Here is a 23,936-nt window from a genome sequence, read left to right on the forward strand (position 1 = left end):
TCTATGTACTTACTAGACATTATGTTAAGCGCTAAAAATATAAAGAAAAACCAAAATAGGCTTTGCTCTCAAGGAGCTTTCCTTTTTAAAATTTTTTTCTTATTTAAAGCTTTTTATTTTTCAAAACATATGCATGGATAATTTAGCATTAACCCTTGCAAAAACCTTGTTTTCTAATTTCCCTACCTTCCCCTAGATGGCAAGCAGTCCATTATATGTTAAACATGGTAGAAATAGATGTTAAGTCCAATATATGCATACATATTTATACACGTTATCTTGCTGCACAAAAAAATTTAAAGCAGAAAAAAGTTGAGAAATAAAATGCAAACAAACAAGAAAAAAAGAGTGAAAATGCTATGTTGTGAACCATACTCAGTTTCCACAGTCCTTTCTCTGAATTTAGATGGCTCTCTTCATCACAAGATCATTGGAACTGGTCTGAGTCATCTCATCGTTGAAGAGAGCCATAGAGGAGCTTACTTTCCAATGGGATACAATGTGCAAATAATTCTATACTGTGGAGATGGAAGGTCCTCTCAGATAGAAAGTGCTATCTGCAGAGAAGAGGAGAGCCAAATCTTGAAGGAAGCCAAGGAATCCAGAAGCCAGAGTTAAAGAGGATATGGGAAAAGCCAATAAAAGGGCATTGAATCAAGAGGTGCGGTGAAATGTTTGAAGCATGGAGAGAATGTGAGTGTTGCTGGATCATAGAGTTCATGGAGGCAAATAAAGATAGGAAGGAACCAGATTGATAGACTTTTAAAAACCAAAGAGAATTTTATATTTGATTCTGGAGATAATAGGGGATCACCAAAGTTTAATAAGTAGTGAGCAATATAATTAGACCTACACTTTAGAAAAATCACTTTTAAAGCTAAGTGAAAGATAGATTAAAATGGGGGAAGGAATAAGAAAAGGAGAATAAATAGAAAACTATTGCAGTAGTCCAACTGAAAGGTAATAAAGGCTGGCATCAGCTTTTTTTAAGTGATGAGAAGAGGGACCGTGTACCAGAGATGCTGGACCAAATAATAATATTTATAGTTTCTGCCCTGAAAATATTTGCAATTTAATGAAAAGATACAATAGAAAAAAGAATACAATTCATATACCACATCTATTCAGCTTTTTCCTAATTGATGGGCATCTGTTCATTTTCCAATTCTTTGCTATCATAAAAAGAGCTTTTGCATATGTGATTAGATTTGCCTGATTCTGAGATGGGAAATTTGAGGTGCTTCACCAGTATAGTTTTGCTGTTTTATTTCTTTCTGTAACTGGCTGTGTGTGTGTGTGTGTGTATTTTTTTTTTCCTGAGTCAATTGAGGTTAAGTGGCTTGCCAGGGTCACATAGCTAGGAAGGATTGTGTCTGAGGTCAGATTTGCACTCGGGTCCTCCTGACTTGGTGCTCTATCCACTGCACCACCTAGCTGCCCCTGGCTTAATTTATATTTTAGGAATTTGTATGATCTATTACTTGATGCACATACATTTAATGTCATTGCTATTTCATTGTTTATCAAGATATACTTTCCTTCCTTATCTCTTTTAAGTAGATCTATTTTACTTTTGCTTTATCTGAGATCAGAATTGCCACCCCTGATTTTTTCCTTTAGCTGAGGCATAATAAATTCTGTCCCAGTCTTTTTCTATATCTCTCACTTGAATGTGTTTCTTGTAAACAGCATATTATAGGATCCACTCTGATATTCTCTTCTGTTTTATGAGAAAGTTCATCCCATTCACATTCACAGTTAGGATTATCAGCTCTGCATTTCCTTCCATCCTGTTTTCTCCCCTATATATCCTTTGGTTTTCTAGTTCCACCTTGTCTTTAATAATGATTTTTTTTTCCTTACCCCACCCACTATCTTATCTTCTATCAACCCTTCCCCCTTTCTCTGATCCACTCTGATATTCTCTTCTGTTTTATGAGAAAGTTCATCCCCATTCACATTCACAGTTAGGATTATCAGCTCTGCATTTCCTTCCATCCTGTTTTCTCCCCTATATATCCTTTGGTTTTCTAGTTCCACCTTGTCTTTAATAATGATTTTTTTTTCCTTACCCCACCCACTATCTTATCTTCTATCAACCTTTCCCCCTTTCTCTTACCTTTTTTCCTTAGTGTTTCTGCCCTCCCTTCTATTTTGTCCCCTCCCTTTTCTTTCCTCTTTCTTCTCCTGCTTTACAGGATTAGATAAATTTCTATACATCATTTTCTATACATCACTTTCCAATTTGGTTTTACTAATTTTTCTGTAAGTTTAATTATGTCTTTACAATTTAGATATTGCAGCATACCCCCCCCAATATATTAGAGAGTAAGGACAGAAGGTGTTCATAAAGCTTCAAACTTTAAAATACTTGTACCATGTTCACAAAGATTCCAACTTTTATGTTGGGGGATGGGAAGAACTATAATAAATTAAATTATAAATAAATTGCATTTACAAAGTATGAGAATAATTATCAAGATTACATTTTCACATATAGATGCAAATTTATTATTTAGTAATGTTTCATACACTATTAATAACTTAATATATTATTTTTGGTAGTCATTTTTTCTTAACCCTTTTCAAATTTGTCCAAATCCAGTATTTGAAAATGAATAGTATTGACTTTTTCATTGATTTTAAAAATATATCACATTAGGTTTACTTCTTTTTCTAGATGATGAAATTCTGTTTTTGATTGATGTTTTTATTTATCAAAAGTGTGTCTTAGACTTTGATTTCATATATTTTAAAGCATTTGGTCAGGCTGTTGAAATTATAAGACACCTGAAATCTTATAACTTTTAATTAAGATTAAGAATTTACCTTATTAACCATCCAAAAATCTTTACTCGTAATAATCAAGTACTCAGTTACTACTCTGATTTACTTAAATCTAAAGTGATAGGAAAAATGCCTTCCATTTTAAATGCATTTTAAAATCTCTTTTATTGAAAGTTTATTTTTAATACAAATTATTTACTTTAGATTAATTTGGTGTTTTCAGGGAATCTGGTGTTGTGGACCCCCCCAAATCATATCATTCTATTCTCTATTCTGTGATTAAATCTTAAGCTTTATAAATATCCAAGGCTACAAGAGGAGGGCACAGATTCTCTGACTAGGCCTGCCATCAAACAAGTCATTCCTTAGCTTTGGGCTATGATTCAGACCCCTTTGTCCAGTCTGGGCTAACTCATGATCCTCTTAAAACGTCTTGAAATCAAATGAATCAATATCCAAATCTTTATTCAGACCCCCACATCCCCAAAGCTATTAAATTTTACTTTTTCATTGCCAGAATGGTAAAAAAAAAAAAAAAAAAAAAATTATTATATAGGAAAAACAGTGCCTAAAGAACAAAAATGCATAGACTGGTGCAATTATGAATTAACATTATATTTGTGGATGATACATTATTTTAAGGGAAATACATTAAGGATGGAAGGTTAAAAATAGTTTAGCAACTTCAATGTCAGCCAAAACCTTAGATGTGATTTTTTTTTTTAGACCTTTTAAATGCCAATAACAATAATGCCAATAATGACTATTAATAGAACTTTAAAGTTTACAAAACATTTAACATACATTATCCCAATTGAGCCTCCCAAAAACCTTTGAGGGTAGGCATTATTGTCTCCATTTTACAGATGAAGAAACTAGAGTACAGTGCTTAAATCATGCAGCTGGTTATGGTCAGGGGTCCTCCACACTTACCTCTCTAGATTCCTTACACTATTCTTTAACCAATATAACCTGTGGAAATATAGGTAAGCTACTTAACTATCAATTTCATTTTCTTTATCTATAAAATGACCAGGTGGTCTTTATGATCTCAACTCTTAATCTATGATCCTATAGCCTCAAAAATGGGAATAATATTTTCATAAACCTTAAAATGCTTTTTAGATGTGAACTACTATCCCATAAGTCTCTAGCATTAAATAAATAAATAGTTTTCTTGGTTAGTATTGACGTATAAGATATTACCAAATCCAAAGATAAAAAGGGAAAGACAGAAACCTATAGACCATTGTCACTAATGAATCTTTACATATAAAACTCTAATGAAAAAGAGTACAACAGTACATTCAAGCTTGTTTTCACTATGATCAAATTAGATTTAAGCCAGTGATTCAAGGATGATCTTTAGGAACATTGTTTATCATGTTAAAAAGAAAAACACTCCGAAACAAATGATTATGTTCATAGATGAGCAGAAACCCTTTGACAAAAAGACAGTAGTCGTATTTTAAACACAGGTAGCATATTTAAGCACAGATAGATCATTTTTGATATACTTATAAATGTCAAAATAACATCTATAAATCTATCTTTTGAGGCACAATTAAAACTTGCATAAATACATTTGACAAACATTCTTTAAGGAAATAAAGAGCAATTTTAAACAATGCATGGGGTATTCATTGGCCCATGATTGGGCCCTGCTAATATAACAAAAGTGATAGTACCTTAATTAATTTATAGATTTAATATCATACCTATCAAAATACCAAAAGCTAATTCAAAGTTAGATGAAATAATTTTCATAATTCACTTGGAAGAATGGAAAGTATAGAAATATTAAGAGAAATAATAGAAATGAAGGCAAATTAGCAGTTTTCCTCTTACCAGGATGTTCTCTTGAACTTAACCATGGTTCCCAAAACAAATTATCATTCTAAGAGATTACATCAAACCTAGAACCCTCTGACTGGAAAGGGTGAAGCTAGATAGGAGAATTTCTTCCAAATCCTCAATTTCAAGAGGTGTTCAGATCAGCCAATTCCTCATTTCCCACTTGACTACAAGATGTCATCATGTCATCAAAAGAAGGGGGAGGTGGGGGGAGAGAGAGAGGGTGAGGGAGAGGAAGGGAAGAAAGACAGAACTAATGGGAAAATTAGCAACCAATTTGGCAGAAATTAGATTTTAGACAATACTATAATCATATAAAATGTATATGCGAATTGTATATCAAAGATAATACACCATAGCTAGCAATTTGGTAGAAATTAGGTTTGTCAATACCATAATCATATAAAATGTATATGTGAACTGTATATCAAAGATAACACACCATAGCTATGGAGAAAATTCTTAAACAGATGATTGAGGAAAAAAAACTAACCAAAAAATGACCAAAAAAAATTGACAATTTTCTCTGTGAATTTGAATAGCTTTTGCAGAAACAAAATCATTGTCATGAGTTAAAAAAGAAATAGTTTCAACAGGGGAAAAATAACTTTTCATCATTTATCTCTGAGATCTGTAGATCTGAAATCTTAAATATAAGAAACTAACACAATTGTGTATTGCTATTTCCTAGTGGTCAGAGCATTATGAACAGGCATTTTTAAAGAACTCCAGCCTATTTCTAATTTCATGAAATATTACTCAAAATTATTCATTAAAAAATACAAATGAAATCACTGAAGTTTTATCTCATACCCCAAAATGACCATAACACTACAGGAACACTTCTATATATGAGTGAAATTCTAAATTGGTCCAGCCATTTTAGAAATCAATTTGGAATTATGCTACTAAAGTCACTAAAATATTTCCTATCCTTTGGCTCAGAGAGATCTCACTGATGGGCATATGTTTAGGGCCCTTATACACTAAAAATATTTGTAGCATCTTTTTTTGTAATGTAGCAAAGAAATGGAAACATTTGTGATCCTCATTGAATAGAGAATGACTAAACAAATTGTCGTGCATGAATATTATGTAGCCACAAGAAATTATAATTATGTAAGATTCAGAGAAGTATGGGAAAGTGTGTATATTGCTGAAGTGTGAAGTGAGAAAGACAAGTCTAGTGACTATAAAAATGTAAATGGAAAGAAGGTAGAGAAATGAAACTGATTGTTCTGAAGTTGTAGTTATCAACCTTGACCTTGGAAAAGAGAAAAAAAAATGCACTTCCTTCCCTTCTTTGAAGAGGTGAGTTACTATGGCTATAGAACATTGCTTTATACTATCAGATTCTTTTGATGACATATTTAGTTTTACTGAATTTTTTTTCTTTCTGTGAAGATACAGTTCAAATACTCCTTTTTTCTATATGATCTTTTTCCTTTTCTTTCCAGTTGCTAGTACCCCAAGCTATTTTATATTTAAGAACTTTGTGTGTATATATGCTATAGATGTGACCATCCTCTCCCCCATCAGCATATGTGCTTCTTGTGAGTAGGAAAATGTTTCATTCTATTTTTGTTCCTAGTAACTAGCACAGTACTCGGCACATGGCAAGTACTTAATAAATGATTAATTAACCAATTTGAGTTTAGAATTATATATCAGAAACTTGCTCTCTTTCTAGGATTAACATCGAGTTCCCAAAGAAATACAAAATGTCCTAGCAAATTCAACCATTAAACTATTCTGGAACTCTACTATCACCACAGATCACAGTGTTACTCACAATTGCCTAGAGAGATTACTGATCTATAAAAATTTTTTAAAAGCAATGTGTTTATGAGTATTAGGAATGAAGTGATATCTAATATTCTCCAAGATATATGGGATGAGAAATTATCAAATTATAGAGAACTGTCCGGTGAAATGAATATTATGTAAGAAAGAGATTAAGAGGTGCACTGTTCCTCTTGTCTTATCTGTGACTGGAGGTATACCAAGAATGCCCTCAGTGAACATATTAAGAATGAGTTTCCATCCTAACACTTTTATTTGGTCTGGAAAAGTAGTTATTTTATCCTTCTATGTGTAATACTCCAAAGGATACTGATGAATTAGGGATCAATAACAAATTAGCAGCATTCCCTTATTCCATTGAAAGTTGACAAAAATATAAGATTTCACAACTCTAGACATATTATTCCATTTGAAATCTTTAATCCTTAGTCTATACAGAGTCGCTGTTTCTTTGTCTTAATGATAATTTATAGTAAAAGGGTGGTCTCATAATTTTAAGAAATTGACTATGTCTTTCTCTTACTTTATATTACCTGATATCAGTTTGAGCCTGAATTTAGAATGAAGCTTTACTTTTCTTTATTGAAATAGCCAGAAGGTAATAGGAACAAAGAGGTGAGAGAGAAAGATAGTCGTAATATGTAATTATAGATTTTTTTTAATGTAGAGATTTTGGAGTCATATAGGATCCGCAAAGTGTTATAAATTTCTTCAGGGATATCAAAGTTCTAAGCCGTAGAGCTCCTTTTCACTTGCCTTCAGTTTGTAGTAGTTGTGATTTAAAAGGATTACTGGCACAAGATATGGTCCCTTTTTTCTGTAAAACATCATAAATTGTAACTGCATTGAAGTACATTGATCATTTCAATCCCCACAGTGAGTTCAAGGGAAAAGTTTACAGGGAATGCTTGACAACCAGGATGAAAGGTACCACTGTTGAGGAAAAAAATCTTCACCACCACCAAAACAAATAAAACCCATATGAGAACAAGGCTTTTGTAGTAAGTCCTCTCTTCTCCATGATCTGTGCTGTAACAAGCACTGTGAGTTCCCACTTAGTGCTCTGGTCCAGAACAATGATAAAGAGAAGAGATGACTGTACCTTCATAGCTCTTCCAGAACACAAGCATTTCTTTTGACTTTTTGTATCTGTTTGGAAAAAGTTTTTTAATATGGTTCTCCACACTAGTTCTTAATCCCAGGAAATAAGAGATGTAGATTTAGTGTTCGGGGAAGCTTAGAAATTAAATCCCGTTATAAAACTTTAAAAACTTAAGAACAGATCTATCATGATGCTGTAAGCCTGGAGGAAAATAAAATAAGTTAATTAGACTATTAGGAGTATCTAAACTTAATATCAATGTAAGATATCTAAAAGTATGATAATGTTCTGCCCTAATATAAAAAAAGCAAAAACAAAGCCCAAATCCATTTTAAGGGGGGGAAAAAACTCACAACAGCATTACTGCAAATCCTTAACTCTCATTTGATTTAATATGTTCTGTTCTTGGCATTTGGGTCATACTTGCTAATGAATGCAGGTGACCTTGGGTAATTCATAAATAACTTCTTTAGGTCAATTATTATTTTAGAAAGTAGATCTTTTCATTTAATTGTAGACTTATCACAACAATTATCTTTATATCATTACAAGGGGATTTTAGTGTATTTTGAACATATGTAGAAAACTGCATGTATGATTGTTTCCTAAAAAAAAAAAAAAATTGAAATTGTTGCCACCATTTAAAACTTTTCAAGAATAAGATAACAAAATAAAGTGCTTCATAGTAGTACTGCATAAATATTAAATGACTAATTGTGAGCATTTCCTACAAAAATATTCATTTTTCAACTCTAAAGGAGTTATATTGAAAAATGCTATCTATATTCAGAGAAAGAACTGATGGTCACTAAATTCAGATTAAAGCATACTTTTTTTACTTTATTTCTCTTGAGGGTTTTCTTTTTGTTTATGCTTTATTTGACAACATTACTACAGAAATATTTTGCATAATGAAACATGTATTTGCATTCTCAGAGGTAAGTTGGGGAGGGAGAAAGGGAGAAAATCTGGTACTCAAAGTTTTAAAAACATATTAAAATTGTTTTTACATGTATTTGAGGGGAAATAATAAAAATGTTTAAAAAAAGAAATTTAAAAAAAGATTTTTTTAAAATGTTCATTTTTCTCTTAAAGAGTCTGGGTAGGCAAAATTTGGAAGCCAAGAAAAGATAAATTCATGGACCTATTGGTAAAATGCTGAGAACAACTTGAAATAAAGAATATACTGAACTTTCACTTTTTGTACTATCCACAGTTAATTACTGATCCCTTTTGATTTCCCAGTATTGGTGTTGGAATCAGATGACCCAAATTCCTTCTCTGTCTCTCCCATTAACTAACAGTGTAGTAACTTCCTTCCTTGGGTTTGTTTCCAAATCTGAAAAATAAGACTAGATGATATCCAAGATCCCTGCCAAACTCTAATATTATATCTTTTTTATATGAACCACATATAACAATCTACTGCCCGACTGCTAGTTGGTAGCTGATGTTAATTTAAACTGGTATTAATTAATTATTAATTTAGAAATTAATTAGTTTTTAATATTAGTCTAAGCAAATCATAATTTGGAAAGTAAATTTATTATAACATATATCATGTAGTATATCCCAAAAGTAATTTTAAATTCCTTTTCCATTATCTTGTCTTTTTAGATAAAAAATGATATTGTTAATATAAGAAATAAATAACCTAATAGTTTTTAGAAGAACTAATTGATTTAAGATCTGGAACACTTCCAGATTATTAGTTAATATGGAAGAAAACAACATATATTTTAATCTCAGAAATGTCTTTGAGTATACACAGACCAGTTTAAATCTTTTTTGCTTTTTCCTCTTCTAGGGAGTCTACTGGAAATAAATCAGTTCAGTTCATATATAGGTCTTCACTAAAAAGGGAGGAGTTGGGTTTAGGGACATCAACTCCCAGACAAACAGTTAAGTTAACAAAACATTGAATATAGAATAGGCTTTATTTAACTTAGCTCTCTAAAAAGCAAATAGCTCACACTTAAGACCACAAATAGTCTATATATATATATATATATATATATATATATATATATATATATATATATCCTCCTTTCATTGGTATACCAAGGCATCTATAGAATTTTTCAGCCTTAGAGTATTGTCCTTGTTAAGGATTTCTAGGATCAAACAACCTACCTATCTGGTAAAGCTTCATTTGCTAATGATATATTTGGTTTTTAGCTTTCAAAGAAATTTCTTATATCTTAAATACCCTTTTCCCCAAAAAAGGGGAAAAACAGATTGATAATTAGCTCTCACCTACCCTTGACTTTTTATAGTTTCTATAAGTCAGGGAACCAATTAAGGCCAAGTCAAATTTTGCTCATTCCCATCCCGGTTCTCTCACTGTTTCTTCACCCCATAGTCCAGAATTTGGTTTAGTTGAGGAACGCATTTTAAACCAAGAACTCCCCAGCTGCACTTGGGGAAGTTGATAGCAGAACTTCTGTCACTCAGCAGCCAAATTCTTTTTTTTCTTTTTTTTTTAATAATAACGTTTTATTGACAGAACCCATGCCAGGGTAATTTTTTACAACATTATCCCTTGTACTCACTTCTGTTCAGCAGCCAAATTCTTATAATACTTAGCTTATCCCAGGAATTTCTCTCTGCTCCTGTACTAATGACACTAGAATTACTTGCCCTTGGAAGTTGTGGTTCTCTTCAGGATTCACATGGCTATATATGAGTTTTTTGTCCAGATCTTTAGTGTTTTTATTTTTTTTAATAGACAGGCCCTGAGAGTGCAGCTCAAATAGATGAACTAGCTAAAAATCCTCAATCATCAGGAAATCTTGTAGTAAAGGATTACTGTCTAGTTTTGTATGGTAGTCACTGTCACTTAACTTTCCTAAGCCTCACTTTTTTCATCTGCAGAGTATGAAAATAGTAATTTTTACTTGATAATATTCATAGATTTAGATTGGGAAGAAACATCAGAGACCATCTCTCATTTTACAAATCATAATATTTCTGTAAGGATTAAGCAAGAATTTTTATAAAGTACTTTGCAGGGGCAGCTAGATGGCACAGTGATAGAGCACCAGTCTTACCTAATCTCAGACACTTAAAACTTCCTAGTTGTGTGATCCTGGGCAAATCATTTAACTCCAATTGCCTCAGCAAAAAAAGAAAAAAAAAAGATTTTGCAAATCCCAAAAGCATCATACAAATATAAGGTGTGATGGTGATGATAAATAAAGTATCCAAGGCCTTATCTTGCCAGTTTCCACAAATTGGTATCCCCATCCTCTGCTAGCTCCCCTTTCTGTCTTCAACTGTAAATTATTAAAGGTAAAGACTGGTTTTCTGGTATTGGTGTTCCTAGTGCTTATCACAATATCTGGACATAATAAGTGCTTAATAAATGCTTTATATTCACTCATTCATCATGAGTTGAATGAGTTGAAACCTTATCAACAATTTAACTTTTTGAAGAGAACTTCACACCAAATTCACATCAATATCAAAATAGAAGGTCATATAAATAGGAAAACAAGGATCTAGGACAGTGCTTAATCTCGCATACACACTTATTTGTAAACATAACGTATAATATGTTAGAATGGACCCCAAAAAGACATTTTGATAGTTTATATTTATAATATCAACATGTAATAAAATAAGGCACATATTAAGACAGAAAAATATCTAAAAGAAATTCCTTATCTCTTACCATCACTTAAATACTATCTTCCCATTTCTTTAGAGATTTGCAGGGATGGTAGGATAAATTTTACCTTGTAGCATGTGACTTTGTCTTTCAATCAGGGATATTTCCTGAATGCTTTATATGAAAGATGTTTCAGTGTTTCCAATGGCAAGAAAATGAAGAGAAAACAGTAGTAGGGAAGAACTAGGGAGCTGTGATAGTTTTTATCCAATTTATTTTAACTTTTCAAATCATAAGAGTTAGCTCTCAAATTTCTTTAACCTTAGGGTTGCTCATTACCCAATGTAGCCTGGTGAAATGGGTATCACAAACAATATTGTCCTTATTTTATAAATGGGGAAGTATACAGAAAAAATATCAGACCAACTGTTCTTTTTTTTTTCCAGATTATATTATAATACTTGCTTACAGTTTTGGACTGCGTGGCAATAGGAAAAATATCAGCAAATTACAAGATTAAAAAATTAATTAAAAACTCTAGGACAATAAAACCACCTAAAGAGTATAAACAATGAAAAGGGAGTTGGGATGAATGGAATAAATAGACTAGTAGGATGAATTGAGTAAAAGAAATTAAGCAAATATGCTTTCTCTATTGTTTTTTTCCTATCCTGATTTTTCAGTTCTTCAGTTGAGTCAGTCCCATGGCATACTCCTTTACTCCTCAATATACAGGGCTAATAATACTTGTAATATAACCATCTCCCACAACCAAAGTGTTCCACTTTCCTGTTCAAGAACTCTGAAATTTCTTTATCAGATCAAAATGTTCTCTTAATTTCCATCTTTTCTTATGCCTTTCTTCTCCTAAATCTGTTCTCTGTCCTCAAAGTGACATCCATGTCTTCCATCCTTCATTACCCCTACTCTGGATATATAATCTTAGGTCTCTAGTGAGGCATTTCACCTCTACATTATTTTCTTTCAAGTCCCATGTCTCCTTGCCTCATTAATGCTCTATCATATCAAATACTAACCCTGGATTTTGCTTCTCAGCCAATCCTGTATTCCAACATGTAATACTGAAGAACTTAACCAAATTTTTTTTGTCACTCTACAAATTTGTTATCTAATCACAATTGGATGTAATGTTCACTCTAAAATGTAATGTTCTCTGTTTCAGTTTCCTTGGGAACTCTGGGAGCAGCCTTCGTTTCAGTTCAGTAATCACCACACAAGTACAGCCAGGGGTTAAAGTCCAAATCCTTTATTGTCTCTTTCAAAGTCCTGTCTCCTGCACTTGGGGCTATGCTAGTTTTCTGGGGGCCTTCCGGAGTCTTGGTTTCAGTAGAGAAGCGAAGGAGGAGAGCCTGCCAACAAGGTGGTGTGAGATGGGATGAATCTGTCTGAGTCCAAGGAATTGTGCTTCAGCCTTCAGTCTCCAGCCTTCTGTCCACTTGTCTCTGAATCTCTCTAGCTGAGGCTTCTAGCTTATAAGCTCCACATTGAGTACAAAGCAATCATTATATCAGTAGGAAAACATTATTTGTTGTAGGATTAAATCAGTGCTAAACTAGATTTAACCATTGTCTCCTCAGTTCCACTTAGTACCTTGTTTGAAGTTCTGACCCATAACATCTTCTTGTAGGATTAAATGAATCATACTGAACCATGCTATATTAGATAACTATTGTCTCTGTCAATTCTACTGACTTAGTACCTTATAAGAATCCTTTGTTTCAAGTTCAGAGTTCTGGCCCATAACAATTGGACCCTCAATAAAGCAAGGCAAGCCATTAATTCTTCCCTATTTCTGCATTATACTGGAGCAACTATTCCAACTTTCACTTCTCAAGCCTTCTGCAATATTTTTCTTCTCACCTTCTTATTTGAGTGCTTTGCCTCATTCTTTACTAAGAAAATCCAGGGTCTTTGCTAAGAACTCCCTCTTCTTCTTTTTATCATCTCACATCCCTTAACAGTATCCCACATCATCTTCACTTGTATCCTTCTACATCTCTTCCCATCTTCTCCAGAATATATTGTGTACTCCTCTCCCCAACCCCTGCTTTTTCTCTTCCCAACCTTTTGTCTTCTTTCTGTTAGTTCTTTACCTGTTCCCTTCAAATGAATTCATGCTTCTCTCATTCTTTGAAAACTTAACACCAGATCCTATCATCTTCACTTGCAGTTTTATGCTTCTCTGCCCCTTCTCAGAGAAACTCCTTCAAAAAAGGTAGCGTTTCTAATTTTTTCATTGTCATTCTTATCTAAATCCTCTTTACTCTGATTTCTGGTCTTATCACTCAGTTGAAACTGTTTATTCCAAATTGCCAATTATCTCTTGATTTCTAGATGTAATGACCTTCCTTCAAATTATTGTATTAACTTTCTTCTCTACAGTATTTGACACCATTGACCTCTCTTACTTTGGATACTCTCTCCTTTCTGTCTTTTTGTGACCCTGCTCTCTTGAGTTCTGCTAATTGTTCTGCCATTCCTTCTCTGTCTCTTTTGTAGAATCTTCATCGCTATTTTGCTTTGTACTTATTGTTCTATCCCAAGCCTCTGTTTAGGGTGCTCTTATTTCCTTTTTTTTTTTCTTTATTCTTTCTTAATATGGTGATTTCAGTAGTTTCCATGGGCTCTTCCTCTGAAGATGATTTCCCTTATCTATAAATCTAGCCCTAGTTTCTCTCGTGTGTTCTAGCCCCACTTTACCAATTTTGAACTGGATATCTTATGTCTAAAACAATACTCATAATTTTCCCCCAAACTATACCTCTTAAAATATTCCTTTTTACTGTTAAGGGAATTAAAATGCTTCCAGGCATTAGGTTTGCAACTTTTGCATAATCTTCACTTTTACTCTACATAACTAAATAGTTGCTGGAAATTTTTACATCTGTATACCATTTCTCATTTATGTAGCTCCTTTCCAATTACATAACTATTATCCTATGATCAAATCCTCATCACCTCTCTTTGGCTATTTCTTTAATCTCCTAATTGGTCTTCTAGCTTCCAGTGTTTCCTTACTCCCAGTTGACCCTCTTTGCAAATTCCAGAATGAATTTCCTAAAGTGTATATATATATTCAAACATGTTACTCTCTACTCAGTAAATTCTAGGGCTTCCTTTACCTTCAGGATCCAATATACAAATTCCTCTTTTGGCATTTAAAAACCTTTATAGCATTGCCCTTTTCTGCCTTTTCAGTCTTCTTAAACATTAATCTCCTATACTAGTCTTTCTCAAACATAACCCTCCTCTCCTTTCTGTGTCTTTCACTTGCTATCCCTCAGACTTTGAATGCCCTCAGTCTTCATATCAACCACTTGGGATCTCTGGGTGCCTTAAGACTCATCTTAGGCTCCACCTTCTTTCTATGTTCTCTCATCTGCCTGTGTCTTCTCTCTTCAGATTATCTTATATCTAGTTCATGCATATATGTATTGTACACATCCTCCTAATAGAATGGATAAATGAAGAGTCATTATGTGTATGAGCAAAGCACTTAGTTATGTGCTAGAGATACAAATAAAAAAACTAGAAACAGTTTTTACTTATAAGTGCTTCATTTTCTAAAGAGAGAGCTCATATAGATGGTTTCAGCTGCTTGAGTTCCTTGAGAGAGAGCTTTTTTCTTTTGTATGTCCAAAGCTTAGCATTGTGCCTGATTTTTAGTAGGTATTTAGTAAAAAAATATATATATATATTGATTGATAACTGTGGAACAGTACCCCTCAGGAAGTAATGTGACCCTATTGCTTGAATAAGCTAAAGTTGAACTGAATAAAGTAAATCAAAATATTGTTTTAAAAAAATCTATTTTTCATTGAGGTTTAAGAGGTTTTTGCAAAATTCAAGTTATACTGATTTTTAATTTTCATAGTAAAACATAAGAACAATTTCATTTAAAACATTTGCTCCTATCACATTACATATTCAAGGTGCCCCAAAATAGAAAGCAGTGATTAGTGTGCTAAACTATAGATGAGAATCTATCCTATTATTTTTTTTATTCACAATGCAGTTGGTAATTTTCCCTTTTACCCACATTACTGCCATTACCCAAATTGTTTCTGTTTCTTTTAGAATACTTCCAAAGTATTAATACAAAATAAATTAATCCAAGATGGCCTGATTAGGGTCTGAGATGGAAGAAAATATTTAAGAATGGGTCCAATAAAATTGATAAATTGACTCTAAATCCCATCTTGAATTGTTGGAACTTGATTTCATCAGCAGGATTGAACTAAGTGGTTTAAATATCATCTAACTAGAATTAGTGAATAATAGATTCATAAATTTCAATTATTTTTGCAGTGAATTCAGTATTTTCTTATTTCTTTAGGCAAAATAATCTACCAAATGAAAATTTGTTAATTTTTTTATTTTATTATTTCCAAAGGGCTATATAAATTCATACATGCAGAATCACATAGAATTTTAGAATTGGAAAGAACCTCAGAGATTTAAATCTTACTTTTTTCTAGATTTTGAAACAGAGATTCATGGAATGTATGTGACTTCCTTAACATCATAAAATTAGTTAGTGGCAGAAATGAGACCAATTGGATTTCCCATCTATAGTGCTCTTTCCTTTCTTGGGCAAGGCCATCTATACCCAACTATCTCCCAAAAATTGAAAAGCCTAGAAGAAGAAAAATAAGAATGAAAATCATAGAGGACTGAAATGCTAGACCTAAAATTTTGGGGACTACTGCTGACTAGCAGACAGTCACTAAGATTTTTGAGTTGGTGACTAAATGCATATATCTGTGTTTTGAGGAAAATTAATCTCATTTTCAATTAATATTAGGTGAAAGCCAGTATGTTCCACTTTATTATTTAACATAGTTCTGGAAATATAAGTGGTATCAATAATACAGGAAATAAATTAAAAGCATAATAAGCATTATTGATGGTGAAGTGAAGTTATCCCCTTTTGTATATTACATGATGGTTTGCCTAAAAAAAATTCCTAAGATCAGCATAGAAACTAATAAATGCCATTAATAGCTTCATTTAAGAAATGTGATATAAAATAAATTTACACACACACACACACACATACACACAGAAATTATCAGCATTTCTGTATAGTTATAACAAAAACTAGAAAGGTGGTATAGAAATCTTATTCAAAATCATTTTAAAATATCTGGAAATTATTCATTCTTTAAATAATAAGAATTAACATTTAGATGGTGCTTACTATATGCCAGGCACTATGCTAAGTGCTTTACAAATATTACCTTATTTAATCCTCTCAGACACTATGAGAGGTAGGTGGTGGTATCCCCATTTTGTAGATGAGGAAACTGAGGCAAATAGAGATGAGTGACTTTAAATGTCTGGGGACTCATTTGTGCTCAGGTCTAATTAACTCCATACCCAGGGCTCTAGGCTCTATCTATGGCACCATCTAGCTTCCCAGTTAGTCTGTCAGCCTAGTCTATCAATACACACTCAAGACTTGGTAGGTAGCAAGATGGGAATGCATTAAGACCTAGATATGAGCCCATATTCTCCATTAAAAAAAGGTCAGTGAACAGACTTCTCTCGCCGTCATACCATTTTGAGAACAGTGAAAGCTTTCAGTTCCCAAGACTGGGCTGTGAAAATAGCAGAAGGGTCTAAAAGGACAGATTCTCAAGCCGGACAGTCTCTCTAGAAGGGTTCAGAGCCTAACACTAACATAAACTACAGTGTCAAGAAGTGTGCTGGAAGAATAAACAAACAAAAAAATGACCCAGATATAAACAGCTACTATGGAGACAGTGAAGCTCAACACAAAAATACAGAAAGAGGGAATGACTTGAAAATATATATATAGGAAAGCCTCAAAAGAGAAAAAAAAAAGTGTAATGGCCACAAAACCAACAAAAATTTCTAAGTAAAACTTTTTTAAAAAGAGAAAAAAAAAGTGTTTTTTAAAGCCATAGAAGAGCCATAGGGAAAAGATCTAAAAAGAGAGCTATTAACTTAGTTTTTTAAAAAAGTATATAGAGAAGTAATGGCAAACCACTTCAGTATCTTTGCCAAGAAAATCCAAATGGAAACAGTTGGAAACAATTAAAACAACAAAAAAGAGGCAGAAAGCATTGCAAGGGGAAAAACAAACTCCATGAAAATTAGAATTTACTAAATGGAAGTTGATGACTCTACAAGACATCAAGAAATAAAACAAAATCTTCAGACTAGAAAAGGTGAAATATCTGATAGGAAAAATAACTAATCTTTTGCATGAATGTAAATAGAGCCTAAATATGTTATTTCAAGAAATCATAAAATGACCCACGTAATTAGCATAAAAAGAGAGGGGAAAATGAAAAATTCCTTGGTTGCCTGCCTCCTGAAAAAAAAAATCAAATTGAAAATTCCCAGGAATATTACAGACTAAATACAGAGGATTTTGTATTTGATCCCAAAGATGATAGGGAGCCTTTAAAATTTAATGAATATCAGGGTGACATAGTTGGATTTGTACTTTGAGAAAAGCACTTTTGCAGCTGAACAGAGGATAGATTAGATTTGGGAAATATTTGTGAGAGGGAAACCTACCAACAGGATGTTATAGTAATCCAAGTATGAATTGATGAGGACCCATACCTGATGAAAGTGGTCACAGAAAAGAACATGTACAGGAGAGATTACAAAGGTGAAATTAGCATGCCTTGGCCTGTGTGATGTTGAATATGAGGGTGAAAGTGAGAAGTTGAGGATGATACTTAAATTTTGAACTTGGAGGACTAGGAAAGTGGTAGTCCCCTTGACAATAATAGGGAAATTTGTGAAGTGGGAAAGTTTAGGGGGTGAAATAATGAAGAGGTTGAAGATTTTATAGAAAAGGGGGAAATTAATAATGAAATCTGCTGGAGATGATAGGAAGGAATGGTATAGCATGTATATCTAATGGAAATAACCTTAGCAAAAAGTGCCGTCTCTTTGTCAGAGCCTGAGAGAAAAGATGAAAAAATGGGAAATTGAGGTTATGTGGAAGAGAGCTCAAGTCATATGGCCTTAGATATCTCCGAAAAGTAGTTGAGGTCCTCAGAAGCTTGATGAAGGAAGAGAAAATTCAAAGTGTCTTCTGACGAAAGTGAGATAAGGAATTATTAGGGAGTTACAAAAGACTGGGCTACCTTGTTCCAGTTGAGTTTTGGTAACATGAATCTGTAATGTACTCGTCAGCATGGTTGTGAGACTTCAGCATATTCAGCAGCTTGTGAGTTCAATTGGAGGTGGTGGATTATTTAAGAGTAAACTAGAACTGAGGTTGGCAAGAGAATAGCAGTGATAAGATAAGGAGAAAGAAAGACAAAATCTAATGACTGTAAGAATAGGTTTGGGAAGGGGGCGAAACATGGAGGGTGGAATTCTAGGAGGTTCTAATTAGGAAAGTAAAACTTGTGTAGGTAATTAAATATTGGCAAGATCAAATGTGTTAACATCTTTGTAAGTGACCAAAGTGGAGTGAAACTCATGGGATTTAAGGAGACTTAGGAATTAGAAGGTAATGGAATTTCAGAGGAATGGGAAAAAGTTAAGCCAGGTACTAAACTCTTCAAGAAAGGAGAGAAGATAATCTGAGATCAATCTACTATAACTACCATAATTTGAATTGAGTAGAAAATTTTGATTGAGTAGTCTTCACAGAAAGAAGAACTAGCAAGTAAGGAATGTTTCTACTTTTCCTGAAGGACCATTTTGTCCAGGGCTATGAGAAGATATAGCTAGTGTTAGGGTAAAAGCCAGTGATGCAGTGTCATTATACGGGAGCCAAGTCTCAGCAAAGACTGAAGGATAAAAGATTGAAGGAGTATAAAAGAAAGTGGTCCAAAATTTTTTTAAAAAATGAGAATTTCAGAGAGTATAGTGAAAGAAATGGGCAGTCTTGGGTTGGGATATGTGTGAAGTGTGACTAAAGGGTATGCAGATTAGAAATCTACGGATAGCTGAGTTATTGATATTGATTCCAGGATAGGGGAGAACCCAAAGTGTATTAGTATAAGCTCACTTCAAAGAGTGTTAACAGAGGGAAATAAATCTTTTCCTTCCCTTAGGGTTTAGAGATCAGGTCTAGGTTTTTGTTAGTATCATGAATATAATAGACAAATACTATATCTTTTCATTTCCATTTAAATAAAATTTATAAATAGAGGCTAATTATATTTAGGAGTGAAGATTATACAATGATAATAAAAGGTTTTTGCCAATATATTGTTTTTTCTGTATATTCTTGCTCATTTTAGAAAATATGTTGAAGCACCTTTTTTTAAAGAAAAACATTTTTTAATATATAAATCTATTCCTACAATTGAAAACCTGTTTTAATGTAATTTAACTATCATTCTTTGCCCCTTGTTCTTCCCAGCATTTTTGTATTAAAGATTCCTCATAAGTCAAGAAAAGAGTGCTCATAGTCAAGAAAAGAAGCATGCTCTGCCTGACATTATTAATTGGTTTCATGAAAGCACAGTATCTTTAGGTGAAATGATATTGCATGGGACTGTCAGTGCTGTAGAAATGTCATAAATGAGTGAATGACTACATGACTTTATAATAATGGGATTTGGTTTAATGCATCAATTGTAAGATAGATTGGGACATTGTTATGGGTGATGTGTCTATATATGATTATGAAACAGAAAAAACCCCCAAAACTTGAGAAGTTCTATTAACCTTTATACCTCTAATTGATTGAAAACACAAAATATTTAATTTTCAATTCAGTCCATACTAGGCTTTCTTAATATGTTTATTTGCAATATCCTCTTATTTCTAGCTTTTTACCTCACTTATTTGAGTAGGAGCAAGAAAATTAAGACTGTCAAGACTCCTAAGTTTTACAATACCACTGTAATTCTCTTTAATGCTGTCATACAAACTTACTCTTAAATATAGTTGTTCACAAATTTATTAATCTCTTGAATAGAGCAAACAACCAATAGAAAATTGGGCATTGAAAATCCTCTTTTCTAATCTCATTATGTTTAACTTTTTCCCCCTCCTTTTCAGATACTCAAAAATATTACCTGGTATTCAGAACGAGTTTTAACAGAGATTTCACTGGGTAGTCTTCTGATATTGGTGGTAATAAGAACCATTCAGTACAACATGACAAGAACAAGGGTATGCATTTTCAACAATTTCCTTTAACATAATTTATCTTTTTGCTTCTCCAAGTAAAACTAGAATTTTAAAAATACTAATACTTTCAACAAATAAAATATATGTAGAAGTTAGATTGTCTCACTGTATTACATGATTCTTTGCTTTTCTGAGAGTAATGGCTATATACATACAGTGCCTTTATTCAACAACCATCTTCAGTATCTTTAATCAATAATACTTGATTAAAAGGATTTAACAAAAGAGTTGGGGTGAAGCATTCATTTTAAACTTAGAAGGAAGAATGTATAAATATATTTGTGAAGCATGGTGAGAAACTATTCCTCTTTTTATTTTGTGTAGGAGTTCACTGGTGAACTAAGAAAGGTAATTTGCCTTTACCGAGTGTCAGCAATGAAATGTCCAAAGGAAAAAATGCTGATGGAGGAAGTGGGAGGTAGAAAGCAGGAATATTCAAGAAGAAAAGGAAAATTTGTAGTTCAAGAGACCTTGAGTTAGCTATGTTTACAGTAGTTCTGAAGATAGCTTTAAGTGCTGATGAATTCAGAATTATTCCCTCTAATGTAGACAAACATAAAATGTGGTTACAGTTGGACTGACTTCTTCCATAATTCACTTTTTATAAAGTATAACTAAGTACACTTTTCATTTCTGTTTTCTGGCAGGATAAATACCTTCACACAAATTGTTTGGCAGCTTTAGCAAATATGTCAGCACAGTTTCGTTCACTTCATCAATATGCTGCTCAAAGAATTATCAGGTAAATAAGTTTTTGTAAAAGTGTGAAATTTCACCTTAAAACTGAGACTTCTTTTATATTAAATTTTATGTTTTCTCAGTCTTGTTTATTTGTATTTGGGGGTTGGATTGAAACTTCATCTTTATGTTCGTCTCTAAATTTTTCCCTAAATATAACAGTATTAAATTTCTTTTAATAATTCTCCCCTTTTTTGTTTGTGATAACTTTCATTAATTCTGTATTCCTCAGTGGTAATCTAAGTTAAACTTGTTATTATCTGTGTTTTTCATTAATTTTATATAGCACTTGAAATATTTACTTGTAATTATTTCAAAGATAATCTTTTTTAGGTTTTTTTCCCCTCAGACTTATATTGACAAGTTAACAGGTTATCGAGTAAATTATAAATCTCAGGAATTAATAATGAGATGATTCATGACTTCTGTTTCTCCCTTTCTCCCAAAATACTCATTATAATTTTGATATTTTCCAAATTAAATGTTTTATAGCTCAGTTAAATAAGAGTGGATATGTATGCATAGGATATATATCTTGCTTTGAGAGAATTGTGATTTTCCTCCTAATAATCCATCACTAAGTAAACATTTTGTAAGTCCCTGTTATGTGCCAGGCACTGTGCTACCTCAGAATACAGAAAGAAGCAAAAAATGGTCCCCAAGTCGCTTACAATTTAATGGGAGAACTTATAATCTCATGATTCCTGACCCCCCTCACCTTTGTGTTTCTAGCCATTATAGGTGAGTAGCAGAACACCGGTCTTCACTTAATAAAAATCTCACCTTTAGTTAACTTGGATTTCTTTTGACAATTGTTTTGACTGATGCCATATCTTAAACACCTGTGAATCTATCTGCCATACCTCCTGGTTAAATTTAGACATCGGTCTGGAAATGCTTGTGTGTTTCAAACTAGTTTAAGAGATAATATAATTGGATGATTTTGTTCTAACCTACATTTAGAGATTTAAAAAATACTTAACAGCCCATTTAGAGACTTGTAGGTAATTGGGCCTCTATGTGGTTCAATGGATAAAGCACTGAGTATTGAGGCAGGAAGGACTAAATTCAGATCCAACTTTACATGCTTTCTAGCTATGTAAGTCTGGGCAGGTCCCTGCACTTCAGTTTCCTAAATTACAAAATGGGAATAATAATAACATTTATCTCCCAGAGTTGTTGTGAGGATCAAATGAGATAATATTTGTTTTTTAAAAAGGTGGGGGGAAAGCACATTGCCTTTCACACAGTAGGTACTATAGAAATGTTTATTCACTTCCCTCCCTTTTCCTAGAGGTTCTTTTGCCTTTGGTGTCATGGAACTTTTATGCATAAAATAAAATATAGGATTGCACAGAAAGCCAATGATATTGAAATACAGCTAGTAGATAAAAATCAGCAACCATATATGATTTAGTAGCAGGTCTAGTAACTACACCAATTTTTAAGTAGTAATGAGCATAAATCATACCTGAGATATATCTAGCAATAGTAATATGTTATAAAAATATCTATTATTTCTGTCGGTCACAGTCATTGTGGTTTATTGCTTACATTCATAACAAAAGGAAATAACTAAATTTCTGTTAAAATTTGGTGAAAATAAATATGCAGGGTTTTTTTTCTCTTTCAGGTTCATGGACTCCTTAAAATCCTTGGACCTTAGGATTCTTATGTTAGATAGTGAAAGTATAATGTCATTTACAAAACTTCATCTTTTGGAGGCCTGAAGAATCCAGATTACCTTGCCGTTGTTCAGTGGTTCAATTGTGACTCTTTGTGACCCTGTTTGGGGTCTTCTTGGAAAGAATACTGTAGTGGTTTGCCATTTCCTTCTCCGTAGATTGAGACAGCTAGGTAGCACCAGAGTGCATAGAGTACTGTGTCTGGAGTCAGCAAAATTCATTTCCCTGAGTTCAAATTTGGTCTCAGATACTTACTAGTTATGAGACCCTGAGCAAGTCACTTAATTCTGTTTGCCTCAGTTTCCATTTTTGTAAAATAATCTGCAGAAGAAAATGGCAGAAAACTACTCCAGTTTCTCAGCCAAGAAAACCCCAATGGGATGGGGTCACAAAGGATTGAACACAACTGAACAACAGCAATACCTCTAACAGATTAAGGCAAACAGAGGTTAAGTGGCTTGCCCAATGTCCTTAGCTGAATTTGAACTGAGTTTTCAAAATCATCTTCTCCTTTCTTCCTAACTCCAGCCCAGATTTAAAATCATTGTTTAGTGATTGAAGAATTTAAAATTAAAATGGATCTTAAATTAACCATAAAACTTCTTAAAAGAATTTCCTGAACAATAAAGAAAATGTCAAATTAGTAATTGTCATTGATTTACTTTGCAGGGTTTAAGTTATTTCATTAATCAATATAAGATGTTGTTCAGCTCCTTTACCACATACCAGGCCTAAAGTTAATACAAATGTTAAAAACAAACAGCTTTTTTGCCTTCAAGAAACTTACATTGTATTAAGGAAAACAATTCTAAAAAGAATTTATAAAATATATGCAAAATAAAGCAAGAACAATTTGGCAGTGTCTCTTTGTAGAAACAGATGTGCAAACTGACTTTTGAAATAAACAAACATTGATTTTTAAGAAAGATGAAAATAGAGGACATTTTAGACAAGAGGAACAGGGACAGGGAGAGAGACATAGCATAAGAGAATAAACATTCAGTAATATTTGTGGGGAGAGGCATAAAGACCTTTTTACCTTGGACCATATAGGTTGTGAGAAAAGGATAATAAGGCTGAAAAAAGGAGGGGAGGTCTAAGTTGCAAAATGTTTTAAATGCCAAAAAAAAGAAGTTTAGATTTTATTCCAAAAAACAATAAGGAGCTAATGGAGTTTACTGAATAGAGAAATGATTAG

The 23,936-nt window shown here is 32.9% G+C and overlaps 1 protein-coding gene across 5 annotated transcripts in view; it reads left to right on the forward strand.

Annotated features, from left to right (window-relative positions):
* Nucleotides 1–23,936, forward strand: part of DYM (dymeclin) — a 525,071-nt gene that overhangs the window by 236,922 nt on the left and 264,213 nt on the right. For all 5 annotated transcript variants that reach the window (XM_031945966.1, XM_031945964.1, XM_031945968.1 and 2 more), the window contains 2 exons: nt 20,184–20,297; nt 20,963–21,057. In XM_031945966.1, the coding sequence (XP_031801826.1) occupies nt 20,184–20,297; nt 20,963–21,057 (209 nt within the window). The remainder of the gene's footprint in view (nt 1–20,183; nt 20,298–20,962; nt 21,058–23,936) is intronic.

This window comes from Sarcophilus harrisii, chromosome 1 (genome assembly GCF_902635505.1).
Source record: "Sarcophilus harrisii chromosome 1, mSarHar1.11, whole genome shotgun sequence".
Lineage (NCBI taxonomy): Eukaryota > Metazoa > Chordata > Mammalia > Dasyuromorphia > Dasyuridae > Sarcophilus > Sarcophilus harrisii.